Source organism: Piliocolobus tephrosceles, chromosome 3, assembly GCF_002776525.5.
Source record: "Piliocolobus tephrosceles isolate RC106 chromosome 3, ASM277652v3, whole genome shotgun sequence".
NCBI classification, from domain to species: Eukaryota; Metazoa; Chordata; class Mammalia; order Primates; family Cercopithecidae; genus Piliocolobus; species Piliocolobus tephrosceles.
Genome location: NC_045436.1, coordinates 14,763,340 through 14,775,663, shown reverse-complemented (window position 1 = coordinate 14,775,663; position 12,324 = coordinate 14,763,340). Strand labels below are relative to the sequence as shown.

Below are 12,324 nucleotides of genomic sequence, written 5' to 3'. Positions count from 1 at the left end.
TCTATCTATCTATCTATCTATCTATCTATCTATCTATCTATCTATCTATTTATCTATCTACCTACCTACCTATATATGATTATAAGAAGCATGAGGTTAATTATAAGAAACTGGCTCATGTGATTATGGAGCCTTGATAGAGGCAGCAGCAGATTTGATGTCTATTGAGAGCCCTCTTTGGCTCTTAAAAAAATGGTTTGCCTACCACTGCCTTCTTTCTGTGTCCATATTTCAGAGGAAGAGAGATGTGGTGTCTTCATCCTCTTATAAAGGCGTGAATCTCATCATGGGGGCCTTGCTCTCATGACGTCATTTAAACCTAATTAACATCCACAGACTCCACTTCCAAATAATGTTACACTGAAGATTAGGGCTTCAACATATGAATGAGTGGGTACACAATTCGGTCCATAGCATTGGGCCCTAGTACAACAAATTCATGTCTTTCTCAAAATCAAAATACGGTCATCCCTTGATATCCAAGGAAGTCCCAGGACCTCTCGCAGATACCAAAACCCAGATGTTCAAGTTTCTAAAATGGTGTAATATTTGCATATAACTTATGCAAGTCCTTTCATATCATCTCTAGATTACTTATAATACCTAATGCAATGTAACTACTGTGTAAATATTTGCTCTCTGGTATTGTTTAGGGCGTAAATGACAAGAAAACCAAATTTGCCCATGTTCAGTATAGATGCAATTTTTTTTCCAAATGTGTTTGATTCACAGTTGGTTGAATCTATGGATGTGGAACCCACAGATAGGGAAGGCTGACTGTATATTCATTCTGTTTTAACAGCCCCAAGAGCCTTATTTCATTTCAGCATCAACTCTGAAGTCTAAAATTCAAAGCCTCTTCTAAGCATTTTTTTCAATCAGATATGAGTGAGACTCCAAGTAAAAAATCCACCCTGAAACTAAATATCCCTCCAGCTATGAAACTGTGAAGCTAGATAAGGTATGCAATTTCAAAATACAGATATGGGACAGGAGTAGGATAGACATCCTATTCCAAAGGTAAAAATCTGAAGAAAGGAATGGATAATTTATCTCAAGATAGTCCAAAACTTAGCAAGGCAAATATCATTAAATATTAACATGGTTATATTTAATATTAACATGGTTAATCCTGTCTGGTTTGATGCTCTGCCTTTCAGAAGCACTGGGGCAGCACTTCTGCCTCCACGGCTCTGCTGGTCATGGGCCATACCCTCAAGGATTTATGGGGCCTAGTACCTGGTCTGCGTTAGTCAAGGTCATGTCCCTCACTCTTTGAGACCAAAGAGGCATCCCCAATGATCTTTGAATCGCCTTTGGGATAATTCTTCCATTCTCTTGAAGAACAGCGTATATTTGTAGCAGAATAGCAAAATAATTCAGTCCTAAAAAATAGAAATCCAAGAGCCTTCCTTCATTTCATACAATCACATTGTCTTTCAGTTCAAACTGGCAGTGTGCCTGCTTATATAATCCTGTGTGTATGTTTTCCAGTATATATTGCCCATCTAAACATTTTGTGTACATATTTGCGTAGAAAATTTAACTGTTCTAGCTTGCATTTGTATGAGTTTGCTAGTGTCTCCCTTATTAAAATATATTGCAGCTTCACCTCTTTCTAAGATAATTAAATAAAGCCATAGAACTTCTAACACTTCTGAGTTTGTTTTCAATCAGTAACACATATCTGAAGTTTTGAAATAGTGAATCAAAGGGGCTTCAAACTGTTAATTTACTTTTCTTATTTTATTCTCTCGGCATTCTAATTAAATGTATATGTAAATTTGTTCATCTCAATCATTTTGGTAACAAGATTTTTCTTTTATTATCTCTTCTTTTCATTTTATTATTATTATTACTTTAATAATAATAATAAAGTAATATCTGAATTAGCTTTGGTACTTGGTGGTTACCTGAATTAGCTTTAGTACTTGGAGTTTCTAAGAAACATATCTGAATATTTCATTTATATCCTGTCTATCCTCTTTTGCTATTTTCCAAAATTTGTTAAGTTGTTCACAAAAAGGCTCTCATATATTGCTTCATTTAATTCACATCCTTTAAAAATCTGTAATATTTCAAAATGTGCTAATTTCCTTCAAAAGCTTTTGACTCGCCTTAATGGATTTGATGATGAAAGGGGAAACATTGCATACAGCAAGAAATGGTATGAAAGGAAAAGCACTGGATATTTCCTGAGTTTGGTAGCAACTAGTGCAATTTATATGCAATCCCTATGTATTAAAACAGTTTGGCTCATCCAAGAAGGTAATGCAGTTCTCTAGAATTAAGTCCTGTCATGAAACTGCTTGGACTCATTTAATGCTTATTGATTTTCATAAACCAACATTGAATTGTTGGGTGGTTAAGATGAAACAATCACATAAACTGATAAACTGATATGCTTTCTCCAGTACAGATATGGTTTCTCCAGTACAGACACCCACTACTCGGAATGTCTTCATTTCATGGCCTTTCCTTCTGATTTAATACTCACAAGTTATTTCTTCCCAGAATAATTTTGCTATCAAATACTTAAAATCTTAACAGAAACTGAAATATTTTGTTTATTATACTCGCTTTATTGTCAATTCCTCTATAAAACCAGGATTTTTTCCTTCGTGTTTCTTTCTAAGTACATTGCAGATGTCAGTACACTTGCCTTTAGATACTTCCTCATGAACACCATGAGCTAGATCTGAATTTTGTTTAGCTTTTTCTTTTGAGTTAAAATATACATACAATGAATTACACTAGACAAAGTGTGCATTCACTGTCATTTGACCAATTGCACACACCTCTATAATCTAAACACCTATCAAGCAGGAGGGCTTAAGCAAGTGCATCAGTGGCCCTCTGGAACAGCTCTAACTTCATGTGTTTCAGTCTACATCGGGGAAGGATTAAGGCTCTTGCAGTGCAGCAGGAAGTTAAATGTCTGCAGTGACACTGCCCATGCCTACTGTGGATCAGATCCTCTGGCTGTGGGAACCAATGCACTGGAAAGGACTAGATCTTGTACACAGTGTCTTTCTCCACTTTTTGTACTTAAGCACTTTACACGTGAATTTAGTGTGCATGTTGTTTGTTTTCAGCAATCTTGAATCAAGTGCTGATTTCTTCTCTGGCTGGCAATTACCTGCCTTTTAACTTTGGCCACATCATGTCATATTCTCTTCTGCAGCACATTCTGACTATCCAGTGAACAGGGAAATAGGTAGTGTAAATAATCAACTTTATACTTCTTTATAAATACTCTTGTGGCTATTCCTAGGTACTTTGAACATTCATATAAACTTTAAAATCAGTTCACCACTTTCCACCCACCCACCCACCCACACACACACACACACACACACGCAGCTTAATGTAATTTAGATTATGTTTGTCTTAAATCTGTAAGTCAATTAGGAAAACAAAATTGCCACTCTCATAGATTGTCTTCAAGTATTAGTACCTTGAATTTTATGGAATTAATTTCCCACATTTACACTCACATAAATCCTCTCTACATCATTGTTGCTACTCGTATTTTTGCATAAGGGGATTAGTTCTAGAAAAAAAGAAAGATGAGAGCACCTTCACCCTGGAAAAGTCAATGTTTCAACAGTCTTTCCATCACATAGTCAGATCTGTCATTAGAAAACTTCGTCTCTTATTTTCCACTAGTTGGAAAAAGTAACATCATCATCCTCTTCATTTTTTTCTTTTCTTTAATTATTTATTTTTTAAAACTTTTTTATTATTATACTCTAATTCTAGGGTACATATGCACATTGTGGAAGACAGTGTGGCAATTCATCTTCTTCATTTTTCTTCATCATCATCATTATCATTGTCTTCTTTATACCTTTGTATATTTTAAATAAAATTACGGAACCAAAAACAAAGTAAAAATTAAAAAAAATTATATATAGGGTGTCAGAATCCTATCTACTAAAACGAATTAAAATTGAACCCATTTTCAATGTCTTCACTTTAAAAATATCTTTTTTCTGATTGTAAATTGAATTTATATGTATTTGAAAAAAATGTGTAGAGAAAGGCCTTACAAAGAAAATACAAGTAACAATTAAACTCACAATTCCAGGGAAAACCAGTGTTAATATTTATGTGTACTTCACAATAAACTATACTAAATAAATGAATAAAAGTATAGGAATATTTATAGTAATGTGCATACATAAAACAGTGCTATGCAAACATCATTGTTTAAAGTTAAAATTGGGTTATTTTATCATGCTTTTACATTTCAAAATAAACAACAAGTATTTTGATGTATCAGTTAATATCCTTTGAAAGTATAATTTATACTAATTACTCTTCCATATAAAAATGAAATATGATTAATTTATTTACCCGAAGTTGAGAATTGTTCACATATTTTTACTATTATAAGTAATGCTATGATATTTTTTCCCATAAATGTTTGATTAAATTACTTAATATTACTCTTGATTAATTTCTTAAAAGGAAACTCTGGATCTTGACCATTTTGCCACATTTTCTCTGCAGCCTGGGGCTTGATTTATCATTCTATATTCTATGTTAGAAGGCACCTGTCTCCTCACATCCTCACTGACTGTAAATGATACCATGTTTATATTCCAACACTTTGATAGGTACAAGAGAAAAATACATGGACTCTACATTCCTGGAAGAAAAATTCACAAAAAAAGAATATACACAGATTAAAAGACAATAGGATTAGTTATTAGGAAGATTAATACAATAAAGAGGATGAAGTGGGTGGAATAACTGTCTCCCAGAAATGTTCCTGTCGTAATCCCTGAAACCAACAAGGATTCCAATTTACATGGTAAAGGTAATCAAGGTTGCAGATGGAATCAAGGTTGCTAATCAGATGACCTTAACATAGGGAGATTTCCCTGTATTATACTGTGAGTCCAATGCAATTCCAAGGGTTCTTATAAGTGAAGGAGGGAAGCAGAAGAGGCAGAGTCAAAATGAAGTGATATGAGTATGATTTGACCTGCTACCTCTAAACACCCTTGAAAATTGAAAGAGTAAGTCTATGAGCCATTAATGTGAGTGGCTTCTAGAAGATGGAAGGAAATGAGAAACAGATTTTTCCCTTTTAACCTCCAAAAAGAAACTCAGTCCTGCTGACACTTTTGTTTTGGCCAGTGAAACTCATTTTAGCCTTCAGAACTGCAGAACTATAAGGTAATACATTTGTGTTGCTTTAAGACACTGAGATTGTGGTAATTTGTTACAGCAGTCATAGGAAACTAACAGAAAAGCTAAAAGAAAAATAAGCATGCTATGGTAGTATTAAAATCTATATTGTTGCCAAAACATTCCATGAAAATCCCTTTCATAGTGTGATCTTATGATCCATTTTATTTCTGTGGCATCTGTATTGATATTGCCTCTTTCATTTCTGATATTCAGTCTTTTTCTTTGTCTAGCTAACATTTATTAATTTTGCTTCTCTTTATTTTAAAAACTACTTAATAGTCTATTTTAAGCTGATAAGTTCAATAGCACACAGAAACTCTAGAATAATCACTGCAGTCACACACAGGAGCTCTAACACCATACCCCACACTTTGTTTTATTGTTGCTGCAATTTACATCTATTCATATTGTGTATCTTTTAACATATTGTATTTAGTTTTTTAATATTTTTGTCTTTTGACTTTTATACTAGAATTAAAAGTCATTATTACTGTAGCAATCATTTCATTATGTATATGAAAACATCATCTTGTATACCTTAAATATATACAATAACATGTTTGTAATGAATAAAAAATAATAGTCATTTATACATCACTTTTGCAGTAATACAATATCTGTAGCTGTCCCTATGCTTACTTTTATTATCAAGTTTCATACTTTCTTATGCTATAGTGTTGCTATTTAGTATCCTATCATTTCAACTTGAAGAACTCCTTTTAACATTTTTTCTAAGGCAGGTAATATACTATTGGTGATGATCTCTCTCAGCTTTTGTTTATTTTAAATAGTCTTTATCTTTCCTCCACTATTAAAGGCTAGCTATAGTGTTCTTGGTTGGCAGTTTCTTTTCTTTTAGAACTTTGAATGTATCATCCCACTCCCTGTGGCCTGCAAAGTTTATGCTGAAAAATTCACAAATAGTTTCATGGACATTTTCTTTTATGTGACAAGTCACTTTTCTCTTTATCTGAAAATACACTTTGTTTTTGACTTTTTACAATTTGATTACAATGTGTCTCAATGTTGATTTATTTGAGTTCATCTTATTTGGGAACTTTTGGGCTTCATGGATCAGGAAGTCTATTGCATTCCTCAGATTTGGGAAGTGTTCAGCCATTATTTCTTTAAATAGGCTTTCTGGCCCCTTCTTTTTTCTCCTCTGACACTTCCTTAATGCTTGCATTGGTGCCCTTGAAGAGGTCCTATCAGTTTCTTAAGTTTTCTCCTCTCATTTTTGTTCTTTCTACTCTACTGACTGAATCATTTCCAGTGATATGTTTTCAAGTTCACTGATTGTTTCCTCTGCTTCTCCTAGTCCATTGTTGAAGCTCTCTATTAAATAATTTAATTCAGTTATTGCATTCCTCAGCTTCAAGATTTCTGTTTTGGTACTTTAAAAATCTTTTCTATTGCTTTGTTGAAATTCTAACTTTTTTCTGTGTTGTTCTCTCGACCTCCATAAACATCTGTGTATCATATTTTGCATTCTAAATCAGGTAAATCATATAATGATGTGTCATTAGGGTTGGTTTCTGAAGATTTATCTCTTCTTTGTTTGGAACATCTTTGCCTGTTTCTACATTTTCCTTAGTTATCTGTGTTGATATTTGCACATTAGACGCAGAAAGCCCTCTCTCAGTCTTTACATACTAGCCTTGTATAGGAGGAGACCTCCACCAACCAGCAAAGCCAGAGATTCTAAACCTTCTAATAACTCCCTCTCTCTCTCCATGAAAAGAAACAGGTGTGATTTTTGTCTGCTCCTCTGTGCTGACCTGGGGTGGGAAACTATTGTATCAACCAGTTCAAACTACCATTTCTATTAATATTTTATCCCAGGTGTCTAGACTGTACCAGACTCATCAGAAATCCAAGAGTGGCAAGTCTCATACCAGTTCTTTCTGTAGTCCTGGAGAGGTTGGATGCTGGGCACATGATCAATTCTTTTCTTCTCTAGAAGAAAGCTGACACTTGGGATGTTTTTTCTGCTTGCTCTGTGCTGAGTAGGAGGGAAGATCTATGGTGTCCACCAGTACTAGCCTCCATCTATTTTCCTCCCTGGGGGCTAGACTGTGATAAGCCTCTCAGAGCCCTAAGACTGGTTAGTAAGATGCCAGTTCTTTGGAGAGCCCTGGAGAAATCTGGGCATTGGATGCACTAATCAAGTCTTCCACACCTTCCCCAATCCCAGGAGAAAGTTGAAAGCTGGAATTTTTTGCCTGCCGTCTATGTACTGAGAAGTAGGGAGGATCTATGCTGTCTACTGGCTCAAGCCACATCTCCATTCTCCCACAGGTGTCTAGACTGGGCCACACCCATTTGAGCTCTAAAACTAGTTAGATAGCTGCTAGATCTTTAGGCAGCCATTAAAAAGTTGTAGTGTCAGATACAAAGATCAGTGCTCTTCCTCCATAGCAGGAAGCTGAAAGCTGGGATTTCTTATTTGCTTACTCAATGCCAAGAAATTGGGTTGGGGGCAGAGGTCTGTGGCATCCACCAGATGAAACCATCATCTCCATCCTCTGCAGAAAGCTAGATTGTGGTAGACCAGTCAGAGCTCCAACTGACATAAGTAATTCGTGTATAAAGGCTCTTCAAAAAGTTTGGAGTACTGGACACAAATCAATCTCTTCCAATGACTGGGTGAAGCTGGGAACTAGGGGTTCTCTTTCTGATTGTATGGCAGTACGTTGAGGACAGGGACTCCACTGAGAGGGTATTCTGAATCTCCCTGCCAACTTTGGTAACTCTGATTTTTCATTTTCCCAGGGTGTGGTAGTCATTCAGTTAGCTTCAAAATTTCTTACAAAGATAATGTGTTCAAAAATTGTTGTTGAAATATATTCTGGGGAGTAGGACGGTGCAGAACTTCCCACTCTGCCATTTTGCTGATGTCACTCTGTAGGAGATGCTTGGTCCTATTTAAATTTTCTATTTTAGAAGATAGTTGACTTTCTATGTTTAGAGTGTATATTCTGGTGTGCTTTTGTGGGCTGAGTTCCAGAAATGTTTAATTTTGATAGCTCTCTCAATATTATTACACTTTACTTTGCTTTTTTGATTCTGAAGGAGTTTCAGCTCAATCATTGCTGGTGCCATCTGGGACAAAAGGCCCTTTCTAGGCCATTCATGTCACTGGGCCACTTTCACTCCTGAAGATGGCAGGAGCAGAAACAACCAGGCTTTGGTCTTCCTATGTCATTTGATAGAGGGCTAGGAAATATCAGGCTTTATGGATAATACTTCTGTGGCTCATTCAGGCTCCATTTCACTGGCCTAATTCTACAGCAGTGTTATATCAGCTAGGTAGGGCTTCACTGATGCTTCTGAAGGCAGATCAGTTAGCTAGTTACCTGGTTACTGAATGAGGGTTAAGTTAGTCATCCAGTGCTGTGATGTTGCCAATATGGGTGGAATGGACAGCCCACCAGTGCACCGAATGTGGAGTATGTTTTTGGTGGGTCTGCCAAGTCTGAAACAGCCACTGTGGGTGAATCAACACACACATGTGTTTCAACTCCCTGACTCTAACGAAGGGGCTGGAGCACTTCACCATGTCTTTACTGAGCTTTTCCATTCTTAGTCATTTGGCCAGAAAGGGAAACCTCTTATTGATTGATTGATTGATTGATTGATTGATTGATTGTCTATGCCTGTTGGAGGTTTGGGGTTAAAGATCTGTCCAGAATCCAGTTTGGGATATACATGAAAGATAAGAAGAAACTCAGATAACTGACCTTCCTCAAGTCCAAAGGTCACTAGTCAGAGTTTTTCTTTTTATTAACCATCCTTCTATTCTCTATATCCATGAGTTTTCAGAATCTTTTTGTTGTTTTCCATTGACTTGTTTCAGAGTATTAAATCGTATTTAGAAGGAAAGATCAGGAAAAACTGAAACTATACAACTTTGTTCCAGAGCATGCATTTACCATAGATGTTGAATAATGTTCTTCTTTAAAAAACATAATAAAGTGTAAACATATTTTGGGTAATATTTATTTCACTCCAAGAACAATCAGCTTCAAGTCAACCATTATTTATTACATAAATAATTAAGCCAGGCATTATATGAGATACTAATATTTGTGAAAGACTCAAATGATGCTGTTGAGGATCTTTCTGCTGACTGGTCTAGTGAGAAGAGGAAGTTAGGAAAGAAACAGAAAATTAAATAAATATCGTGCCACAGAAAGGTATACAGTAAGTACAAAAAAAATTTAAAATAACATAAGAATGGTTTTTTAAAATGTCTCTTAGATAATGTTTTCAACTAATTTATCATCTGAAATCAAATAGAAAAGCTATTAATGTTTATGACAATTTAACATATGTACATTGAAACTATCTCAGAAATTTAACATATAAGTTCAACTTACCCTTAAAACTTTTTGTTTTAATTATTGTGGAAATATTTGCAAATAATTACATATTTAAAGAAATGTATAGTGGATCAATTTCCCATCACTTATATTCAATAACTATCTGTGTGTGGCCAAGTTTTATTTTCTGTACACTACCTATTCCCTTTTCCCTGTCAATATTTAAGAGGAAATTCTAGGCAATTTCTTGAGTCATTCCTTGATCACAGCACTAATCACTTTTATCTCATGTTTTTTTCTCTTTCTCCTCTTCCCCACTGGATTCTCTTATAAGAAAAATTTCTGTACACTCATCCACATGCTGCTTTTCATTTTATTTATAGTGCTGCAGCTCTGATGGTTCAATTCTCCCAGAAGATGGATCTTTAATGATTAGCACTACACACTGACCAACTCGGAAGAAGGAGCCACATCACCTGTGACTCCAGCCCTGACTTCTGCTCCGGACCAGTGTTTCCATAACAGTGACTTCAAAATCACTGTGATTTGAAACCTTGTTGAACATGAAGGTGTTACTCCTGCTGCATTGGCTTGGGGTGTTTCTGTCCTGTTCTGGACACATCCAGGTTGAGCACCCCCAATATCACAGCCCTCCAGATGTGGTGATTCCTGTGAGGGTAACTGGCACTGCCAGAGGCATGAAACCTCCAGGCTGGCTCTCCTATATCCTTCCCTTTGGAGGCCAGAAACACATTATCCACATAAAGGTCAAGAAGTTTTTGTTCTCCAAACACCTCCCTGTGTTCACTTACACAGACCAGGGTGCTATCCTTGAGGACCAGCCTTTTGTCCAGAATAACTGCTACTATCATGGTTATGTGGAAGGGGACCCAGAATCCCTGGTTTCCCTCAGTACCTGTTTTGGGGGCTTTCAAGGAATATTACAGATAAATGACATTGCTTATGAAATCAAGCCCCTAGCATTTTCTAACACATTTGAACATCTGGTATATAAGATGGACAGTAAGGAGAAACAATTTTCAACCATGAGATCCGGATTTATGCAAAATGAAATAACATGCCGAATGGAATTTGAAGAAATTGATAATTCCACTCTGAAGCAAAGTTCTTATGTGGGCTGGTGGATTCATTTTAGAATTATTGAAATGGTAGTTGTCATTGATAATTATCTATACATTCGTTATAAAAGGAATGACTCAAAGTTGCTGGAGGATCTATATGTTATTTTTAATATAGTGGATTCCATTTTTGATGTAATTGGTGTTAAGGTGTTATTATTTGGTTTGGAGATCTGGACTAATAAAAACTTCATTGTAATAGATGATGTAAGGAAGTCTTTGCACCTATATTGCCAGTGGAAGTTGGACAACATTACTCCCCGGTTACGACATGACACCGCACATATTTTCACAAGTCTAGGATTAAGAGGGTTAAGTGGCATAGGAGCTGTTAACGGAATGTGTACACTAGATCGCAGTTGTGCAATTGTTACTTTCATGAACAAAACTTTGGGCACTTTTTCAATTGCAGTGGCTCATCATCTAGGTCATAATTTGGGCATGAACCATGATTATGGTACATGTCGTTGTTCACAATATCTATGCATAATGCATGAAGGTAACCCACCAATAACTAAATTTAGCAATTGTAGTTATGCTGATTTTTGGGCATACACTGTAGAGAAGACAAAGTGTTTGCTTGAAAATCTACACACAAAGGACATCTTTAATAGGAAGCGCTGTGGGAATGGTGTTGTTGAGGAAGGAGAGGAATGTGACTGTGGGCCTTTAAAGCGTTGTGCAAAAGATCCCTGCTGTCTGTCAAACTGCACTCTGACCGATGGTTCTACTTGTGCTTTTGGGCTTTGTTGCAAAGACTGCAAGTTCCTACCATCAGGGGAAGTGTGTAGAAAGGAGGCCAATGAATGTGATCTTCCAGAGTGGTGCAATGGTACTTCCCATAAGTGCCCAGATGACGTTTATGTGGAAGATGGAATTCCCTGTAAGGAGAGGTCCTACTGCTATGAAAAGAACTGTCATGACCGCAATGAACAGTGTAGGAGGATTTTTGGTGCAGGGGCAAATACCGCAAGTCACACTTGCTACAAACAATTGAACACCTTAGGTGAACGTGTTGGTCACTGTGGTATCAAAAATGCTTCATATATCAAATGTAATATCTCAGATGTCCAGTGTGGAAGAATTCAGTGTGAGAATGTGACAGAGATTCCCAGTTTGAGTGATCATACTACTGTTCATTGGGCTCGCTTCAATGACATAATGTGCTGGAGTACTGATTACCATTTGGGGATGAAGGGACCTGATATTGGTGAAGTGAAAGATGGAACAGAGTGTGGGATAGATCATATATGCATCCACAGGCACTGTGTCCATATAACCATCTTGAATAGTAATTGCTCACCTGCATTTTGTAACAAGAGGGGCATCTGCAACAATAAGCATCATTGCCATTGCAATTATTTGTGGGACCCTCCCAACTGCCTGATACAAGGCTATGGAGGTAGTGTTGACAGTGGCCCACCCCCTAAGAGAAAGAAGAAAAAGAAGTTTTGTTATCTGTGTTTATTGTTGCTTATTGTTTTGTTTATTTTATTATGTTGTCTTTATCGACTTTGTAAAAAAAATAAGCCAATAAAAAAGCAGCAAGATGTTCAAACTCCATCTGCAAAAGAAGAGGAAAAAATTCAGCATCAGCCTCATGAGTTACCTTCCCAGAGTCAACCTCCTGTGACACCCTCCCAGAGTCAACCTCGGGTGAT

General features: G+C 36.4%; 1 protein-coding gene across 3 annotated transcripts in view; it reads left to right on the top strand.

Annotated features, from left to right (window-relative positions):
* ADAM29 (ADAM metallopeptidase domain 29) overlaps window positions 1-12,324 on the top strand; it is a 64,861-nt gene that overhangs the window by 52,299 nt on the left and 238 nt on the right. For all 3 annotated transcript variants that reach the window (XM_023226780.2, XM_026446710.1, XM_026446709.1), the window contains one exon: window positions 9,908-12,324. This exon is cut by the window's right edge and continues 238 nt beyond it. In XM_023226780.2, the coding sequence (XP_023082548.2) occupies window positions 10,088-12,324 (2,237 nt within the window). In that variant the 5' untranslated portion in view covers window positions 9,908-10,087. The remainder of the gene's footprint in view (window positions 1-9,907) is intronic.